This window comes from Carassius gibelio, chromosome A6 (genome assembly GCF_023724105.1).
Source record: "Carassius gibelio isolate Cgi1373 ecotype wild population from Czech Republic chromosome A6, carGib1.2-hapl.c, whole genome shotgun sequence".
Lineage (NCBI taxonomy): Eukaryota > Metazoa > Chordata > Actinopteri > Cypriniformes > Cyprinidae > Carassius > Carassius gibelio.
Window position 1 is genome coordinate 13,551,904 of NC_068376.1, and position 22,339 is coordinate 13,574,242.

General features: G+C 36.5%; 2 protein-coding genes across 4 annotated transcripts in view; both read left to right on the forward strand.

Moving 5' to 3' along the window:
• The window catches only part of LOC128016241 (uncharacterized), a 114,928-nt gene that overhangs the window by 38,622 nt on the left and 53,967 nt on the right, over positions 1-22,339 (forward strand). The gene's annotated exons all lie outside the window — the stretch shown is intronic.
• Positions 1-22,339, forward strand: part of nol11 (nucleolar protein 11) — a 39,596-nt gene that overhangs the window by 15,984 nt on the left and 1,273 nt on the right. The window contains exons 5-13 of one of the 2 annotated variants that reach the window (XM_052600747.1): positions 3,536-3,593; positions 3,696-3,837; positions 3,934-4,134; positions 6,896-6,972; positions 7,078-7,201; positions 7,324-7,415; positions 18,007-18,054; positions 18,591-18,775; positions 18,866-18,991. In XM_052600747.1, the coding sequence (XP_052456707.1) occupies positions 3,536-3,593; positions 3,696-3,837; positions 3,934-4,134; positions 6,896-6,972; positions 7,078-7,201; positions 7,324-7,415; positions 18,007-18,054; positions 18,591-18,775; positions 18,866-18,991 (1,053 nt within the window). The remainder of the gene's footprint in view (positions 1-3,535; positions 3,594-3,695; positions 3,838-3,933; positions 4,135-6,895; positions 6,973-7,077; positions 7,202-7,323; positions 7,416-18,006; positions 18,055-18,590; positions 18,776-18,865; positions 18,992-22,339) is intronic. The other variant, XM_052600749.1, reaches the window with a different exon arrangement.

Genomic DNA, 22,339 nt, shown 5'->3' on the forward strand with positions numbered 1-22,339 from the left:
AATCAAAAGCTTAATTATTGTAGAAATGAATAATTCAGTTTGGCAAGGATGCTTTAAATTGACAGATATTTATAATGTTACAAAAGATTTCTATTTCAGATAAATGCTGATCTTCTGAACTTTCTATTAATCAAAGTGTTTCATTCATCCAATTAAAACATTTTAGGGTAATGATTCACATCTATATTCTTTTTACTTGAGAGAATAGTTATTTATTTTTAATTGGCTCAAGTTAAAAAATATATAGATGTGAATCATTACCCTATTTTTTTTTTTTTAATTGGATGAATGAAAACACTTTGGCTCTTTGTTTTATTCGCACCAACATTATTTGATTTTAACATTTTGGAATAATCTATTTATATAGCATACTTTTATTTAGTCTGTAAATAAAGACATTGGTAAAGACATTTTATTTAAAACCAAATTTAAAAACAAAAATACTGAATGCTGATCAAGAAACATCTTATTAAATTTGTGTTGACTGTGTTGTTTGGATTGTAGAACTATGCAGTTATTGCCTTTTAATTTCACATGGTTACAGTTCATCTTTAAATTTAAGGCCAGTTCTCTGTAGTTTCAACCCAATTCAAAAACAAAAGCTAAATGCTGATGTCTGTAATATCTATGTTTATATTCAATGTAGGCTACTTATTGTGCAGTTACTGCTGTTAATTTCAGATGGTTGCAGTTATTGTTTTCAATAGCCAAAAGCCGGTTTGGCCTATTAAATACCAAATAATCTTGTTTATGCACACTTTCCTCCTTTCTTGTTTGTTGCTTAAAGAAAAAAAAAAAAAAATATCGGAAATCGGTATCAGAATCGGCCAGTTTGTTTGTAAAAAATCGGGTAACACTTTAAAATAATGGTCCATTGTTAATAAGTAACTACGCAGGAAGTAATAGGTAGTACTACATTAACACTTAACTTAATACTATTAACTAATATAGAAGCAAGATTAACTAAGCAGTAAGTAATAGCTCATTTAGGACATAGGTAGTTCCTTATTAGTTATTTGATTAATTACTAAAGAAAAATATCATCATTGAGAACTACTTTGGAACTAAGGCCAACTAATGAAGAATAACTAATTAATTACTAATCACAACAGCAACGTCTATAAAGTGAACAATTAGCTTCTTTATGGAAATGTGTGTATGTGTGATATATATATATATATATATAATATATATATATATATATATATATATATATATATATATATATATATATATATATCTATATATATATATCTATATATATCTCCTATCCTTATGATATATTTTATGAGCTCCATTAAGTTCAATGTCTCCAACTCTATTAACTTTAACGTTAGTGATAGTTATGCTGGGGAGGGCTTCTCTTTAGGAAGTGACAATAAATAATGATGTTCTCTTGTCAAAACATATTTGCATCCTTCATGAAAACATTGACTGCATTTATAGTGTTAAGCACAAAACAACATCTTCCAGATTACGATGTCTGGTAGAATATCACTAGTTCCTCACAGAAATATATGGCTGTACAGTATGTGTCAGATAATTTTATTGTAAATTACTTGTGAAATCCATGACTCATTACTCGAGTGTTCAACGTGATCTCATGAGAATACGTGTGTATTTGTTAAATGTGGTTCTATCACACGTATATTTACTTACGTTTTCATGCACATAGAAACGTACAATTTAGACGTATTTATAGCAGTAAAACTTACAAATACTTACGTGTTAGCAGCTAAAAAAACGTAAATATTCTAACGTAAAGTGTGAATGTATATGAATTCCCATGTATTAATATTAAAATCGTGGCTTTAATGATTTAAATCTGTTGTATTTAATTGTCATATCAATACATGTTTTTATTCAATTTATTGAAAGCAGTTTACTCATCTATTTAATAGGAAATAACATTTCTGTGCATGCTGCAAACCATAGATACACACAAAAGCACAGCATACAATTACAAATCACATCCATTTTATTTGTTTGCTGTACTGCATATCTTTACAATCCAGATGTTTGCAAGGAACATATCCAAATTCAGCCCTTTATCAATGGATCTTCATATTCATTCTCAGCAACAGCGTTCGTCACAGTCAAAGCTCGCGCTCGTTATGATTCGAATTTGAAAATAGCGCCAGTGCGCCACGTTACGACATGGTTTACGGCACTGATATCGAACGCTCATTGGTCCTCATCCAATTCGTCACAGATTGCGACATGTTGTGTTTCAGTTTATGACATTTGAGTACTGCGCCAGTGCGCCTTCACGGAGAGAAGACAGATACATAATTTCATGGATTAATAAATTAAATTCTGCTCTGTACCCTATAAAAACTATTACCTCCATATAGAGGACTGCGACTGGAACTCATTATCATTTGAACTACTTTTGGTACCACTTGATATTTTCGCAAAAAATAAATGATTAATGTTACGTTTGTTTGTTTGTTATTTGTTTGTTTATAACAGTAACGTTATGTAGTTTTAAGAAATGTCTTTAAAATAAAAAATCTTTCACTTTAAAGTGAAATCTTTCACTTTAAAATAATGGTCCAGATCACTAGTAGTTCCTGCGGACTGACAAGGTAACACTCGAGTAATGAGTCATGGATTTCACAAGTAATTTACAATAAAATTATCTGACACATACTGTACAGCCATATATTTCTGTGAGGAACTAGTGATATTCTACCAGACATTGTAATCTGGAAGATGTTGTTTTGTGCTTAATACTATAAATGCAGTCAATGTTTTCATGAAGGATGCAAATATTTTTTGACAAGAGAACATCGTTATTTATTGTCACTTCCTAAAGAGAAGCCCTCCCCAGCATAATATCACTAACGTTAAAGTTATTAGAGTTGGAGACATTGAACTTAATGGAGCTCATTACATATATCATATGGATAGGCTATATATATATATATATATATATACACACACACACACACACACACACACGTTTCCATAAAGAAGCTCATTGTTCACTTTATAGACGTAGCTGTTGTGATTAGTAATTAATTGGTTATTCTTAATTAGTTGGCCATAGACTTTGGCTTCTTTATCCACCATCTGTACTTGAAACTAAATTTCTACATTACTGTTCTTGTAGTTATTATATTTCTATCAATTGTGCTTTAGCACTGCTCTTTCTTGCACAATAGAATCTGATGGTTTGAAAAATCTTTGTAATTACTGGTGATGATATCAGTGCAGGTATGTCATGTTTTCTGAGTACTGTGAGTGATGCAATAATGTAAGCCTAGAGTTTCCTTCCAAGTTTGTTCTGAGGGCTCAATTTAAATAATTTGAAGATTTACCATAGTGAATCTGGGTAAGACAAAAACAAATTAACACGTATTTGTAGTTTAAATACGGGTTCACTTGCAACAGCGCCATGGTTTGTGCAGCGTATTGTTTTGCATCTAATGCTAACAATTTTAATAATGGCATTAGCTCACTACCTGATGTTCAGTGCTTATTTAAGATCTGTTTAAATTTGTTTAAATTTCTTGTTTAATCCCCATCACAGGTGGAGCTCTATCATTAAGGCAGATCACCAGCTTGTAGTTTTGTTCAGCACAGAACAGGTTATTTTTCCTTCTGAAGTCTCTTTGTATCTTTGTGGATCTTTGTTCTGTCAGTGCATAATGAATGAAACCTACTAAAACCAATTTTTTTTATATATATAGAGAGGAGAGCACTGCCTGTATGTTCAGAGATTTAACCCCAACACTCTTGTGAAACACAGATTTGAGACTGAACCTGGTCTCTCTGCACCTATTAGCTTCTCTGCCACATGCAGGGGTAGTAACATACACCTGTTGTACCTATGTAAGTATCTTTATTCATATTATCATCTGACCCAAATTACAGTTTTGTACTAGCAACCCAACTCTAAAATGCAAACTCTACTTTGCATCATTTCAGATTCGAATGGCAGTCTGTATGAGAGTGTGTTGCCATTCAGAACTTCATCTACAGGAGTTGGTGTCCAAGCCCTATCTTGCTCCTTATGTCTCAGTCTTCCTCTTGGGGAAGAAAAACTGATGTCTGGTGCTGCTGTTGTGCTTGATGAGGCTCATGTAGCTGTGGTTGGATTCCCCCACCCCTCTGCTGGAGCTTGTAAAGGTCATTCTTCATCTTCAAATCTAATAATATATTCTCTTCACTAGGGGTGTGCAGTATTATTGCAGACAAATGTATATATTGATTGTTGATCTAACAATATGCAAGCTGACAAAATTCTTGAGATATAAATTGTAACAATGCAAGGTTTTGATATGGCTTGGTGTGATTTTGCTAATTGCAAAGGCTGTGATTTTAATTATTTAGTCTAATGCGTGAAGTGTGCCACTGTGTTCTTTTGAAAATGAGCAGCTTATGTGTTGTGTTTTCTAAACGGCTCGTTTTGTAGTAAATACTTACAAATTAAATCTCTGCAAGGTCTGTAAGTTAGGGTCACTTATAATTAGGGCTGGGCGATAATAAAAAATGATCATGATATGTTTCACATTCAAATTGAGTTTGATAACCTTTTTTTTAAACTGAGCAGTAGAAAGAAAAAGATTGTAAATTTTAACCACTGTATTTTTAAATTACCCAATTGAGTCAAACTCAAAAATACTTTTTCGACAATGTAATTCAAGAGAAGACGCAGCACTTCAGGTCAGATCAAATGCAGACAAAACTTATGAATATAAATAATGAAAAAGAGTGGTGTAAAAAGTACCTGAAAGTCATATTCAAGTAAATGTACAGATATCTTACCAGAAAATGACTGGTGGAAGTTGAAGTGACCATTTAGAATATTACTTGAGTAAAAGTCTTAGAATAAGTTTTTATATTCAGACTATTTTAGATTGCTTGGGGGGGTTCCACGGGGAGTAACCCAGTATCTTTGGGATTCTTCATAGACATAAACAGAGAGAAGTAGCTCTGGCTACAATGCTCTTCCGCAAGACACACACATTTTTGTTTATTAACCGCTATAGTGTCAAATTACCAACTGCAGCTTTAAGTAATTTTTTTTTTTTTTTTTTTTTTGTATTGAAAAATGTTTTTACTTCTACCTTTATTTCATGTAAGTATTGAAATAAAAGTACAAGTAAATGCAAAATGGAAAATCACATATATATCAGTGTCGCTTTCAGTTAGAATTACAACTTGATTTTCTGTTATAAAACCACTCTCTAGTGTGGATTTAGCTTATTATAAAATCTTTATTATTACCGGGGAAGTTTATATATTTTTTATTTTTTTTAAATTTAAGTGATAGTTTGCTTTGCAAATCAATTATCATAATCCTATAGTTATCATAATCAATTTATCATAATCCTATAAGGTATTTTAAGAGAGAGGGATTGTGGTGAATAAAATAGTTTATTCTAAAAATAGGACATCTTATCACTTAACCTTTTTGTTTCTTGTCCATATGACTTAAAAGAAATATTGTGCAGAAAAATATCATTCATTTATTTTATCAAATATATAAATAAAAAAATGCACCTCATTAGACTGTTTATTCAAAACAATAGAATAACGTTAGTTAGTTTTTTTTTTCCATAACGTTAAAACTATTTATAAATGAAATATGTAAGTTGCATAAACAATTATGAATAAAGAGCAGTGTTTATGCATAGCTTAATACAAATAGCCAAAGCGATGATCACATGATTGCATTAAACATATGAGAGACAGTCGAATGGAATAAAACCCTCACAAATTCTCAAAAAATCTTCTCTAAAAGTTAAACATCCTTTAACTTCAAATGGTTTTCTGTTCATCTCTTGTGTGAGACATGAGTGCAACAGTCATTTTGCATCTTAAAAATGTGCTGAATATGCGTTCTGTGTGAATTGCTTGGTTTAATTTAAACCATCTTCTCTGCATTGCTTTTCTATATTTCTCTAGTATTTTTAATGGAAAATACAGCATCTTGTGGGTTCAACTAAGTAGACTAACAAAAGCATTAAAATACAACAACGACACTTAAATCACCGCATCTCGTGCCACTGATAAGGCTCCCTGATACACACCTAAAATTCAAATACACTGTTTTTGCAATCGAATGCAAATAAATGTATAATTTAAATTGGACTAATTCCTTTTTTCTTTTTATTTCTTACATATTTTTTATCTTTTTTTTCACAATCTCTTCATCGCAGGCAGGCACAGCATTCATTTCAGCATGTGTTTGTGTTCTGTCTGCTGGGCTTGTCAGTGTAGCCTGGTACACAATTGACAAGCATTTACTTTATTCTCCACAACAGAGCGAATAGCATCCCGTGTCTCCATGTCTGCTGTCGTTTTCAATTTCCTTAACCTAAACTACAGTCTTAAATTCGGTGCTTAGCATCTGTCACAGCTCTCGGTCTACCCTCTTTTCGTTGATTGGATGGCTGGTGCGGAGCTGGAGGAAATCTGAGAGCAGGTTTGCTATCTCAGACTGAGTAAAGAAGCGAACTGAAATTGAGCAGAAGTACGAACTCTGACATAGTCAGGCTAGTCATAGTGTGCTTTTAAAAAATGAGACTGTTGTGTTATATCTAACATTTTCCTTTATTGCTTTAATGGCTTGTTTATATATCTGCTGTCAAAAAAAAGTTCCTTGCCCCCCCCCATAAAAAAGTTTTTAATTCAGTGTTTAAATTTTTTCCCCCTATTAATTGCTGTTTAGTAATGTTATCTGAATTAATAAAATATTAACAAATGTGAGCTAGTGGCTAGTGAAATATAAGACTTCCACAAAAACAGACTATTGCACACCCCTAATGACATTGTAATTTGTTACTTTTTTGTTTTCCTTAAACTTCCCTCCACCCCCACTTCCTAACATCTTTTATCACTCTGTATCTGATTGGTGTAATTATCAATGAGTTGTCATCCATAGATTACCTTTGCATCTGGAACACACATTTTCAAACTCTTCAGGCTAGTAAAGAAATGGCAGGAAGGATCTATAGTCAGGTGTGATTTAAAACTTATTTTATGTGCATCTTTTTAAACCCTTCATTAAGGTATACATAATTTAATCATTCACTGAGTTAAACACATAATTTCTTCTGAATACAGTTGTGGTGTTATTCTGGGAAGCTGTATGTCCCTCATGGAAAGATGCTCTCAGTAATTCCTTTTGATTGCCAGAAGTCATCTCTTGCAGCTGCCATGGGAAAACAGAAGCAGACTAGTCCGAGTGGTAAAGACTTTTCAGTTGAAATATGGAATATCTGCCATATACTGTTTTTCGAGTGACATATATGAAATGTAAACCTGTAAAAACAGAAAAACGATTCAAAAAATCTTTTGCCTTATCTTCAGCAGGATCCAAATCAAACAGCTTTGTGACTTCCTGGACTTGTAATGACATCACACAGACCACAGAAATCAAGAGCAGAATGTCAACCAGAAATGTAAGACTTTTCAGTTATACCAGTTTTTCAGTTATAGTGGGGATGTTCATGCAATGCCAAATTCATGGATTTCATTACCAGAGAAAGCAGGAACTGGTTAAAAAAAATGTGTACCTTGATTGCAATCTAACTAAATGTATAAAAGCGTCTACCAAATAGATTAAGGTTAATTCAACTAAATGTAAAACCAGGGGTCAGCAACTTAAGGAATGGGTAAAGAGGGATAATGACTGGCTCCAGAGTAATAGTGGGAGAGATGTATGTATTTTAATTAGGTGTAGTCCCTGTCAACTGCATTACCAACTACATTTAAACAAAAAAAATCTTCTAGTCAAATCCCTTGTATTTATATAATGCTTTTAAAAATACAGATTGTAAAAACAGCTTTACAGTATCAAAATAGGAAAATAGTGTGTCAATGCAAAAGGACAATAGTAAACAGTTTTCAGTCCAGCTCAGTTCAGTTCAAATAGTATCTGTGCAATCAAGTCAATGAAATCACTGGAAATTAAGTGTCCCCAACTAAGCTTAAACTAAGGATTGAAAGCTCCATCAGTGACAGAATGGAGAATAAACCTTGGGAGAAACCAGGCTAAGTAGGTGGGCCAGTTCAATTCCAGGCTGCAGCAAAGTTAGATTGTGCTGATGAATCATCTGACCTGTGGTCTTGTCCTGTGGCCATCTAGGAGACAAGTACCGCGTTTCCACCGCAGGAACTTTACCCAGGAACTAGGGACTTTGGCCTGGTACTCGGTGTTCTTCCACCGCAGGAACCAGGAACTAAATAAAGTTCTGGGTAAAAAAATACCCCTCAGAAAGTCCCTGCTGGCGAGGTAGTACTTTTTCAAAGTTCTGGAACTTTCGGGGGTGGGACTTGAGCGCTAAACATCCTGATTGGTTGAGTTCATGCAGTATTGGTTGAGTTCAACCACCATTTATTCATATCATTTTCAAAATATTACTGTTATTGTGTCATGAAATGTAATTTTAAAAGTATTTCAAGCGAGAATGTAGTTGTTTAATACTCAAATCTGTGGTTTATTTATAAAGATAGCACTTATTTAAAAATGTGTTTCGCCGATCTCGGAGACGTGAGCTCCACGCTATCAGCAAGAGCTCAGTCCTCATGTCTCCGCCAAGAGCAGCCTCACCTCGGCTAGACCTTCTGATGTGTGCCGCTGGCTCTGATGTCTTTTTAGTGGTTAAACATAACACATAATTCGTTTTTGGTAAATCTAGAAGGTTATCTTTGGTCTGTATTCAATTTATTTATATGTTAAAATGAAAATAAAGGCAAATTTATATAATATTTAGATTCATTGTAATGACTGTATACATTTCCCTGAACTAAGTCCATTTCTGCAGCTGTTATTATTTTTAAATGAAAACGAAAGGAGGCAGTGGTATTTGATATGAATGTAGTTGTTTAAAACTAAAATCGGGTCCTATTTAAAAATGTGTTTCGCTGATTTTGGAGACGGTCAGCTCTACGTGATCAGCGGGAGCTCAGTCATCATCTATCCTCCGAGTAGCAGCCTCACCTCGGCTAGACCTTCTGATATGTGCTGCTGGCTCTGTCTCTTTAGTGGTTAAACATAACATATAATTGGTTTTTGGTAAATCTAACAGGTTATCTTTGGTCTGTATTCAGTTTATCTATATGTTAAAATGAAAATAAAAAAGGCAAATTTATATATTTTGTTTCATTATAATGGCTGTATATATATATACACATATCCCTGAACTAAGTACATTTCTGCAGCTGTTTCTGTTTAAATGAAAACGAAAGGAGTCAATGGTATTTGAAATCCGATTTCGTTTTATTGTAAATGTACAGAGGAAAATTGCAGTAGCCAAGGCAAGCTAACTGATGTTATCAAGTACACTGCTGTTTGCAGAATTACCGGACTTGCGTCTTCGCGGACATCACACTCCCGAGTCGAATGCACAAAGTCTGCACTACCGGAGGATGCACGACCTAAATCAGTGTACTTTGTATTGAGAAATGTGCGCAAACCTACGTCACCAGTCTATTTGCCTAATCTTCCCGGTACTTTACACTGTGGTGGAAACGCAGAAAGCAACAGGTCTGGGGGGAAAAAAAGTTCCTGGTACAAATGTTCCGGGTAATTTCGGTGGAAACGCGGCAATAGTCTTGACTGGATCTGTCACTGGGGCACATATAGTTGTCCTGGTTTCCGCTGTCTTTCAGGGCTGTAGAGGTCCTCTCTAGGTGCTGATCCACCATCTGGGCTGGATATGTACTGGATTCGGATGACTGCAGTGACCATCTGATCTGGATACAGACTAGATCTGGTGGCCACGGTGACCTCGGAATAAGAGAGAATTAAGACATGTAAAGCTTAATATACCATAAATTAAGTCTGATGTAATAGAAAAGCCATGAAAGATGTATGTTAAATTCAGTTTTATATATATTTTGGACTATGAGGGACGCCATTATTCTGATGATGTAAAATGGTTGCACTCAGTGAGCTACTGCTGCTACCTGTTGCTGTTTTTACCGCAACACAAGTCAGAATAGACAACGTGGAAATTAATGATATGATGACTACAACTATTTAAAGCGCTTACAGGTGGTGATGGATTTAAGTATAGGCTTAAACTAAATGACGTGCCATCGATTTTTACCCACAAGGAGTCTAAACGTCTCGGATCTCGAGGGAAATCCGTGCTGAGAAACTCCTCTAGCAGATGCAGCATCATGATTAGTGCCGGCATGTTTACATCCTAACAGGATGGCATAGCGCTTCTCGTCTTGGCCGTTTGTAAGCTGTTTCAGTAGCTGTGGTCCACTAAAAACCTCAAAGGCATCAGGGCTAAAGTGGGGGGGGGGGGAGCAGGTCTTTAGGACGTTTTATTCATCCACATGCATCTTCCCATTCTTTTCTCTTATCGCTTGGAAATCAGTGAATTTCTATATTGCCTCTTGTTGCCCTCCGACTGAAAATTACACCCAAAAGCCACACAATGTGGTGTCGTATTAGTATTTTATTTAGAGTTGTGTTGCGGTAAAAAGCGCCAGTAGCTCACCAAGTGCAACCATTTTATGTCATCAACGCAGAATGTACTGTGCACATAAAATAATGGCGGCCCCCATAGTGTAAAAACAATGTCGACTTTTAAATAACATACATGTTTCACAGGTTTTCTGTTACATTTTTCAATAAGAGACATTTATGTTATTAAGCTATACACCCGGGGATCCCTTTAAGACTTAATATAAGCGTAGATGCTATTTTTCTAACGATGTAGCAATTACATTGTGCTATGGGAAGTGTTCCTGGTTCCAGTTTTCCTTATTAATGCAGCCTAAAAATCCTTTAACGGATTTGAATATTAGAAATGTGTTTGTGTGTTATGTGCAAGCCAGGTTAAAGAGGTGGGTCTGTAATCTAGATTTAAACTGACAGAAAAGTGAAAGTAACTTGACCCATATTCTAAATTTGTGTTCTGCATTTAACCCTTCCAAAGTGCACACACACAACAGTGAAACGCACACTGTGAAGAGTGGGCAGCCATTTATGCTGTGGCGCCTGGGCAGCAGTTGGGGGTTCGGTGCCTTGCTCAAGGGCACCTCAGTCGTGGTATTGAGAGTGGACAGAGCGCTGTACATTCACTCCCCTCACCTACAATTCCTCTGGGCCTGGGAACCAAACTTGCAGCTTTTGGATTACCAGTCCTTATCTCTAACTATTAGGCCACAACTTCCCCAAAAGTGTGTTAGATAAATGTTAGGTTAATCCAGGATTTGGGGGATGAATAGGAAAAGTATCTGTCGCCTGCAGTTGATTTTAATGTTCTAGGTATTATCAAATTGCCAGACTTTTCAGAATGCAGCGGATGTGTAGAACTATAGTGCTTGTTAAGAGCTAAGAGCTTGTTCAAATACTAAGGTGCTAAACCATTCAGGGTTTTATAAGTAATAAGCAAGATTTTTAAATCTATATGATGTTTGATATGGTGCCAGTGCAGTTTTGATAGAGCTGTTAGCTGTAGCTGCTGCATTTTGGACCACCTGGAGTTTGTTTATTAAGCGTGCAGAACAACCACCCAATAAAGCAATACAATAATCTAGCCTTGAGGTCATGAATCCAAGAATGAACGTTTCTGCATTTAACATTGAGCTTATAGGTCATAATTTAGATATTTTTTACATGGAAAAATGCAGTTTTACAAATGCTAGAAATGTGGCTTTCAAATGAAAGATTACTATCAAATAGCACTCCAACCCTCTACATTGCGAGTATATCACTTACATGTGCGACTAAATCCTCACTCTGGCGACTAAATGAGTTCTAATATTAGCCAATGGCAAATTGATTATCAGTATTTGGTGCACCTTAAAGCTTTAGTTCACCCCCCAAAAAATTACAATTGTCATTAATGACTCACCCTCATGTTGTTCCAATCCTGTAAGACCTCTGTTCATCTTCAGAACATAGTCTAAGATATTCTAAATTTAGTCAGAGAGCTTTCTGTCCCTCTATTGAAAATGTACGGTATACTGTCCAATAGGGCTGAAACGATTCCTCGAGTAACTCTATTACAAAAAATGATCGAGACAAATTCTTCTGCCTCGAAGCCTCTTTTAATTTATTTTGAATCTCACTTCAGGTTCTTTCGCAATGATTTTTTTAAATGTGACACAACGCGCTTGCGTCACCCACAAAGCGGAAGGAGACCCAAGCGCTGCGTCCGAAATCCCATATTACAAGGAGCGTTTTGATTTGAGGGCGCGTGAAAACATAAAGGGAACGTCATGGCGTGTGTCCATTGCAAGATAGCGCTGGCATAGCACAACTAGGGCCCTATGATTTCTGCGATGCAGAAAACGCGGGGGGAATCACAGAATCCAGTTATAAAAATGGAATTTACAGTTTAACGCTGAATTTTGAATGAATTAATCAAAAATAGGTCATTGCAGTTACATCAAATCACGATATAGACTAATATCTGTAAATATTAAGCCTGAACATACAAGCGCGACTTTAACACACACTGAAGCACGCGTGACGCTCAAGTGATTTCAGCGTCTGCTGTCTCACTAAATAAGATGTGAACACATGAACAGCATCTCCAGAACTGCTTTGACAGTCACTTCATTAGCATTTGACCGTTTGATTTAAGTAAAACTAGCATCACATCACATACACAGAACTGTTAAGGTACGTCAACCCATCATCATAGTTATTGCGGTTTAGTACCAAAAAGTTAAGTTTGCTTAACTTTCAATTATTAAAAGAGAAATTAAATTTTATGTTTAATGTTAAAAGTGCATCTCAGAAAATGCTTTATTTAAAAACCCAACTGAATGGCACTTAAATGCACTTCATTCATTTGTCAACTTTGTCATTGTTCACATTACAAGTACAGACAGAGAAACAATGGGTAATAATTAAATGTTTATTTTTGATGTATGCATTGCATTCTATGCATTTAAAAAAAGGGCTAATTTCTCTTATTGGAGCTACAGTGTCCAGGACCTCAGAACAGGTTGACAAAAAAACATTTGTTAATTGCTCTGTATCATAGGCAGCGGAACTACGGTTTGCTTGCACATGAGCAGCAAAAAAGGAAGAAAAACACAAGGTTTAAAAGTGCGGCCATGACGCACAGGAGCGCGGGTGGTTTTGCTAAATTGTTAACTCAATCAAACATGACAGGACAATGATCCGAAAAAATAGCATCAGACACTAATACATTATCGATAACCCATAGGACAAAACAAGATCCAATAAATGGCCATGTATTTGTGTAGATCCTGCAACATGTTGAATTAAATTAAAACCATCAATCAAATCGAAAAACTCTTTCGCCATAGCTTTTGAAGGGCAACAGGCATGTACATTAAAATCACCAACAATTAGAATCTTATCATAATTTGTCCTTATAACAGCAATAAAATCAGAAAAATCCTTAAAGTCCTTATGCTTTGGCGGCCGACATCACCGCACACAGAACAGGATTTCGTGCACCCAGTCCAAAACAGCTTAGCTCAAATGAAGTAAAAGCCATGGGCAATGGCTTACAATGTAAGCGACTGTTTAATATTGTGGCAATTCCTCCTTCACATCCAGTCGTATGCGGTGTGTTTATAAAAGTACACTCGAGAGGTAATGGTTCCGAAAAGGCAATGGACTCCCCCAGATTAATCCATGTTTCTGTAATAAAAAAATAAATCCAATGAATTTGTAATGAAGAAATCCTTCAGAATAAACAATTTATTCATCACAGATCTTGCATTTACAAGTGCACACCTAGTTGAAGCCTGGACGCGGCTAGCTGCCGAAACTACCCGGCTCAGCCTTCAGGTGGAGCAGGTGCTCTGGTATATCAGCCAGATAAAAATTGGCCGACTTTGAAGATCCCTTGTTATATTCAGCGCAAGAATCCACCAAAACTTTGATATTTAAGAGCTCTGTATGATCATACGTCCATGATGTGACCATGATGTGGTCACCCAGAATTTATAGTTTACCCACCTCTTTATTTTTTTTTTTATTTTTTTACCACTACACCTCTGTGTATATGTGTGTGTGTATGTATGTATTTATGTATATATATGTATATATGTATGTGTGTGTATCTGTCTGGCGAGTAAACTAAAAAATTTACTAGCCAATGGCAAATCAGTTGCCAAGGTGTCCGTAGAGGGTTGCACTCCTAGGTTCCTATCTAATGATGAAGAATTGACAGAGCAGCCATCAAGTCCTAGACGACATTCTTGGTTATTACATGCATTAGGTCCTATAATTAACACCTCTGTTTTTTCAGAATTTCGCAGTAAGAAATTACTCCTCCGGGTTTTTATATTTACTCTACATTCCGTTAATATTTCGAATTCGTATGTTTCTCCAGGCCTCTAAGAAATATAGATCTGAGTATCATCAGCATAACCGTGAAAGCTAACACCATGCTTCCTAATAGGGATGTGTATCACCAGCAAAGTCATGATATGATACGCATCATGATACAGAGGCTACAATACGTTATTACGATACAGGACTGCACTGAACCTCACTAGAATTTAGTAAAACAGCGGTTTATGAAACACTGCATACTTTAGAGTCAGTGCTTACTATAAGCATTTGACCTCTTCAATATGAAAGGCCTCCGTAACTGTACCACAGTACAATATAGGTAATGGCATATGTTTAATGTTTACATTGGGCACTCTCCACTAGGTACAACATTCTGATTGTTTGCATTTTGTTTTTAAGCCCATACGTCATTCTAATAAATTTATATTGTACTCTTTCTCTCTCTCTTGTAAATTAACTCTTGATGAATTACAATGAGTATAGAATATTGAAGTGGAGATTGCTAAACTGCAAGCTAATGGGTGTTTTAAGAAAGCAAGCGTGTTTATAGTGGAAAGATAGTGTGCACAAGGTTGCCAGGTTGACTAAGATAAGTAAAATGCTTAACAGATATTTCCATATCGTGCAAGGTTTCGCTGATAACCTCTCTTTATATCAGGCAACCCAGGTTGTGTTCCTCAACAGCCAGATCAAACCTTGTTGTAACTAGGGCTGTAGTACTCGAGTCCGGACTTGGACTCGAGTCCGGACTCGAGACATTTTTCTGTCGTCTCGGACTTGTCTCGGACTCGTTGAATTTGCACTCGGACTTGTCTCGGACTTGGCCATTGGACTCGCCAAGTCTTCTAGTTGGTCTCGACCGAGTCCAGAAAAAAAATAAAATAAAAAATGTCTCCTTCAAAACAAAACCACATTTGCATGATGTCGCGACTGAAACTGTGTGGAAAACGCTAGGCGCGCCGCTCTCCTTAATCCAAAGCACTCTGTAATCTGCGCTCGCGCTCCAGTGGCGTCTGCTGTTGCTGGGCAACCATGACCCGCTCTCCATGATGACGCAGAAGTTTCAGCAAAGAATAAATGGAATACCAGCACTTAAAATCACTTGCAGTAGCTCTGCTTATAGATTCGTTGAAAAAATGGCTATCCTTGTACAACTTTGATCATCTGTTTCTCCATCTTGCCTTAGCTTTCAGTATTGTTCCGGGAAAGGATGTGCATGACCAGTGGTGCACTTACTGCGACCTGAAAAGTTTAGATGTTTCTAATTTAATTTTCTACCTGTTAGATTGTGTTTTATTTACGTCTACACCTAGATAGCCTTTTTTTTTTATCAATAAACGCGTATTAATGTATAGCCTTATGCAACAATTACATATGTAAATTTTAAAAACTTTATATATGACATTACATATTTACATTTTCATGTAACAGCCAGTATTTGTATCTGTAACAATCACAAAATGTTTCCTATCTGCATTCGGATACAACATCGTACAGTTACTTGATAAGACTGTTATGACTTTTTATATATTTTTTCGTAGTTATCACTGAACAAGTATGTCGTGTTAAACTGAATTAATTATTAATTTCTAAAATAATATTTATCATGCAAGCAGAGAGATGTCATGACAAACGTTTAGTGATCATTTGAACACGACTGAATCCATTCAATGCACACATTCTCATTACGCAGAACACTTTAAGCGAGTCTTAATGTTAATGAACTTCACTAAACAGATGTGTGTGTTCTGCGCAAACCAGCAAAAGGTAAATATGCAAACATGTAGGACAAGTAGACAATGTATCCATATCTATGTTGATTATTAGCCTACTTTTGAGAGAGAACTGATTTGGTTTTTGAGAGACTGAGACGCGCAGCGCGGCTGTTTGATTGGTGAGCGCGCTGTGCTTATTCCATTCATTCGTATCATGGTAGCCTAAGCTTTCAATATTTGCCTTTTAAATATATACAAATAATATAACGTGTAGCTATGATGTATTATTATAGGTAAAATTACTCTTGCAACGCTCTGATTTCTGAGAGATGCACAGAGAGGCGACAACAATGCGGTGTTTGATTTGCGCTCTTTTCATTCATAAAGTTTACATTCATTCACTTCTGGCGCTGATCCCCTGGCTCACCTGTTTTCTAGCAAACACCAGACTGTGTCAGCTTCAGCCGAGTATTCAGGCAGAATTATTCCTTGTGCTTTATTAGTTTTTTAAGCCATTATCCTTGCCATTCCGAATAAGGTATTCGGCTTCAGGCACAACCCTAATTATTACATTACATATTTTATTTTTACATGCAACATAGATAAGGTCATATAGTAACAGCTCCACGCAATATTGTAATTCTAAAATTCACGTCGTACTTTGTGTGAATTATGGTTAATGCATGCTGGAGTAGTCGATTGTTTCCGACAGTGCTCGACTAGTCTATGCAAACACTAGCACAGTATGACAAAAATTTCGCTGTATTTATGTGCGCATGCCCAGTAGAGCCAAACGTATCCATTCTAGCCTTGCTGCGTGCATTTGTCATATCCCGAGCTTTGCGTGTGTCTGTGCACTGTGCCAATTAGGCATAGTCATATACATTTTTGACCACAGATATAATGTCAACAAAAAATAAAGGACATAAAAATTATTTGACCTCACAGTTCCAAACTTTGTTTGTTTATCCAAGTTTAGCTCCCAGGGTCGGACTGGGGGTAAAACCAGTACTCATTAGCAAGGCCCCAAAGGAAGAGAGGGCCCTTGAAAAGTATGAATCTGAAATATATTTTATTTTACCTGGATATTTTCATGGGTGGGGGCCATGGGGGCCCATCAGGACTGCCTATGCATAGGGCCCAGGATCTTGTTTAACGCCCCTGTTAGCTTTAACCCTAATTATACACACTCAAGCTCTTACTAGACACACTAATCTTCCAGGTGTTTTAAGGCCAGTTGGAGCTAAACTTTTCAGGACATTGGCCATCCAGGATGTAGTTTGGAGACCCCTGTCCTACAGAGTTGTTACTTTGCACATGCTTTTTGATCATTACAAATAATAATGTAAAATGATTTTCTTAGAATAGGAGATATGCTTTCTCTCGCATCACAAACATTATCAGTAGTTAAGTATGTGGTCTTGAATAGGACCCTTTTTTCACTCATTTGGACTCGGTCTTGGACTTGGACTCGAAACTTTTGGACTTGACTTGGACTCGAACCTCTTTGGACTCGGTCTCGACTAGTCCTGGACTTGGACTTGACTTGGACTCGACAAAGCCGGACTTGACTACAGCTCTAGTTGTAACCTATATATTATGCTTCATTCATTACTTTTTAAAAACCTGCACTTTTTCACTCAATTTTAAACTGTGTTCTTGTATCCAAATTAAGCACTGTTCAATGCTGTATCGATATTCGTATTGTCTAATCTCTGTGATAAATCGTCGTATCGATATTTTCAACGCAGCACTACTTCCTGATGATATCTCTGAAGGGTAAAAGGGTAAAATGTAAAGCATGAACCCCCTCCCCACCCCCAAGTTAAATAACATATACACAAATATACTTTGGGACTATTGCCTAGTTTTTAAATGGAAGCAAAAGCTCAGAGAGCTCATTGTTTATATTTGTATATATTTTTACAAAGAAAATGTGATTGAATATTTTCTGATTTTACTGTACATATAGATGTGCTTTGGTTGTATCTGTTATTGTCACTTATGATTTATTATTTACTGTTTTTGCAGAATGTCAAGTCTGCATTGACTGTGGATCAACTCATTGAACACGTTAAGGTATATGGCTGCCTCAGTCTTTTTATTTTTATTTAATGCATTCAAGAGGTTGACAATAGCAAGTTAGCTTTGGCAGCATATAAGAGGGCCCATCTACTCTTCAGATATCTCTCCAAAGCCACACTTCCTCCGAGACGTTAACAGCCAGAGCATAGTCTGCAAACCATCATTAGAAACACTGTAATCTAAACTAACAGTCAGTATCTGGTGTAGCAACAATCTGATTTAATTACAGTACTCATCCTCATGGACTGCACAGTCTTAAGGTGTCTTTACTTTTACGAACATTGCAGCTTATTGGTTAGTTTGTTCTGGCCACACATGCAGTCCTCATTCCTCCCTTCAGCATGCCAATTGCATGTACATGAGCAGAAAGCCTAGGCTGCTGCTTGTTTTAATTTATGGAACACAAAAATGTAAATCCTTTCCAATTTACAGATTTTTTTGGATTTTACTGAATTCTTAAAAATATTTAAGAACCTTTGCTGATGGATTGTTCATTAGATTGTGATCATGCAGTCTTTGCTTTTTGCTAGACTAGTGCGGTAGAGGATGTACAAGCAGAGGTGGGTGAGTTTATTCGTCGGACTTCTCAGGCTGACCTCCAGCTGGCAGCAGGCAGGGTGGCATTAGAGCTAGTTTCAAGATCCCAGAAAGATGGCAACTTCTACCCTCAGTGTGCATTTCTACAGCTGATGGAGACTCGGTACCTCTGCTACAGGTTTGAACTCAACTGCTCCGCCCCTGTTTCCCATCTCCTAGTGTTTTGTGTAAATATGCTCATTGTCTTGTTTATTTTTTGGAAATGTAGTGTGTGCCCCGGACTACTCTCATTGGCAATAGTGAAGAAAGATTTCCATCTCTGTCAGATTGCTTTTCAAATATTTTCTGACATTCCTGAGGCTGTCACCTGCGCTTATCTCAAAACTATTCTCAGGTGAGTCTTGTGCTGACATTAAGACCTTTACACCCTTAATAACTTAGCCATAAAACTGTTTTCCGACGAAAACAACAAAACACAACATTAATGTTGCTCATGTAATGATGACTACAATTTTATAATGCAACGGTTGACAAATAAAAATTAGATTAAATGTGGTTTACAAAAAAAACTATGCTAAAATGTCTCTTCATTTTCATTGATCAAAACGAGACGAAACAAAATGTTAATGTTATCTTCTCCCCGGTGATTTCCAACTGTTTTAGAAGTCATTTGCCAGTATGGAAAGTACAAGTCTTGTGATGAATGAGTGGATGAATTAATCATTTATGTACAAACTTAAAACAGTCAACAATTGGCTGTATTTCACATCAAACACAAGACAACTTTAAGCAAATCGTTTATAATTAATATCTAAATTAATTCGAATTCTATTTTTTATACAATAAAAAATGAAATGTACTTAAAATAAGAAGCCTTGGACAAACTATGCAAAAAAAAAAGTTTCCATAAAACATTTTTCCATCAAAAAGCACCTGATGGAGTTAGAGCTTCACATTTAAACTGCTTCTGTTTCACACAACACTGGCACAGATGTGCATGTTCGGATGTTGATTGTATGAGTTTGCGTGCACGCAAAGCGAACTTCCGGCAACACCGTGATGATGTCATATATTCCGCGTTTACCCAAGCAAACTTGCGGACACGTAGAGTATAAATCAGCCTTGACACAGAAAGGAGATCGCTATGGTCAGTACAGCTGGGGTTTGTCTTTGGGAGTAAAATGGGCAGATTTTTTTAATTATTTTATTTAAATGTATGTGTGTACCTCTAACATGTTAGGTTGGTAAAATAAATTTAAGTTTAAATCTGAGTCTAACGTGTCTGGAATGGATGTATTCTTGAGTCTATAAAGTAACAATAATATAATAAGATAATCTTGTTTGAAATGGGTTTGGCTAAAAGAAAATGTCGGTTTCGTCTATACTACTAGGTACTACATTGACTGGGCTAAATAGAATGACATTACTAAAAAATTCGGGGTGTCTCCAACTAAGGATTTTCATAGTGGAATCAGAATTTTAGAATCTTGCTGATATTCGACTGATAGTCTAATCATATATTTGGAGCAGAGCAAAATACTTTAACAAGAGTCAAGTCAGACATTCGACTAACATAAATACTGATGTTAACACACAGGGAAAATGTGTAACGAACACCTTGCAGATATAAACGGGGTAAATGTTTTGTTTTGATGAACAGATAACTAACACTTAACGTCTCAATTTTATTATTATTTTTTTTAAATAATGCTCTCATTATAACGTTAGCCTAAAACGTTAGCAGTTAATGTTCTGCCTTTCTGTTTTGAGCTGCGTGTACTGAAGATGACCAGTATAGGGAGGCAATTGATAGCAAATTTTTAATCAATGGGATTCAACTCATAATTTCATATAGAATACGCTTCGTTATTTATAGAATATAACATTTAATATTAAAGGAAAACTCCACCGTTTTTTGAAATAGGGCTTATTCACATTATTTCCTACATTTAGATAGGTGGGCAAATGCATTTTTGTGTCAGTGCATGCATTGTTTTAGTTTGACTGGGTCGGCGTTAGCTTAGCTTAGCACAATGAATGGAATCCTTTGTTGCCAGCTAGCATGGCCTGAGTAAAAGTGATCAAAAAATAAAAAAAAAACCACCTAATTACTTCTTGTGGCCTGCGTATTCACAACGAGTACAAATAGCGATCCAGATTAACACTAGGCAATTTCCTAGGCAGATATTGACTTGGGACTATATTATGGGGAAACACAGGCGAAGCACTGCTGCTTAGGCGAAGCACTGCTACTTCGGCGCAGAGATATCACGCAACACATGAAAACATCAACTCTATGTGAATACAGGTATAATATGGGTCGATCTATACATGCGTCATGATTAAAATAATCACTTACTCTGTGGACAGCTGTCCATTTGGTCCATTCGGCGTGGGGCGTTTTTTCCAGTTCACTTTGTCACACCGGAAAAAAAAATTGAGTACTGCAGAATGGATCAGCGCCGTGAAATCCTCTGTAGATGTGACACAACTTCGGGCACGCTCATCTTGATCTGACGTGTTGAGCCTGGTCATCAATGGCAAAAACATGTCCCACTCTCTACAGCACAGACACTCTATTTCCGTCGGCATAGATTGGCATATTCCCCCACATTCACACCACCAGTTCATGTTGGCTCTCATCCTCACGTCCTCAGGCTGTTGAGCGATCTCAACCTCCTCCTCCTGTCGTTCTATTTCCAAAGCACGCAGCTCGTCATCTGTAAACTCTGGTTCAAATAGGTATGGTTCTTGACTGTCTGAGAAGTCACCCTCTTCGTCTCTCTCAAAATCAGCCATGTTCATCGCCATTCGTGTACTGTAAGGAAAATAGCCAGGCAGCTGCTATTCACGCCGGTATGTTGACGGAAGTCGTGGGATTTCATGTGTTGCGTGATATCTCTGCGCCGAAGTAGCAGTGCTTCGCCTAAGCAGCAGTGCTTCGCCTGTGCTTCCCCATAATATAGTCCCAAGTCAATATCTGCCTAGGAAATCGCCTAGTGTTAATCTGGATCGCTATTTGTACTCGTTGTGAATACGCAGGCCACAAGAAGTAATTAGGTGGGGTTTTTTTTTTATTTTTTTTATCACTTTTACTCAGGCCATGCTAGCTGGCAACAAAGGATTCCATTCATTGTGCTAAGCTAAGCTAACGCCCACCCAGTCAAACTAAAACAATGCATGCACTGACACAAAAATGCATTTGCCCACCTATCTAAATGTAGGAAATAATGTGAATAAGCCCTATTTCAAAAAACGGTGGAGTGTTCCTTTAAGACTTATAGACTATTTGCAAAAAGGGCTGAATGCACATGAACATATCTGCACATGAGACTAAAGTAAAAGATATCTGAAAACATAGAAAACTTATCTGTGGGGCTCTGAATGCGAACTCCTTTTGCATTCTTCACAAAACAATGTGCAGAAACACTGCAGCTAAATTAAAAAAATTCATAGTGTTTTAGTATAATGGTCTTATTATAATAGTATGTATATTACAGTCCCATCATAGTTATTAATATTCTGCATTGTTGTTTGACCTGCTCGCGCTGTGCGCTGAAGAGAGATCACCGTATTACTACAATGAAGTGCTTGACTCAAAACCAAGTGCATCTTATATCCGTTAAATATATCCACGAGAAGAGAATAGAAATCAATTTATCATTACACCCCTACTTATATTTGTATGTATTAACGATTCATGCGAATTGTACACCTATGCAACTTTTGTGTTTTTTATATA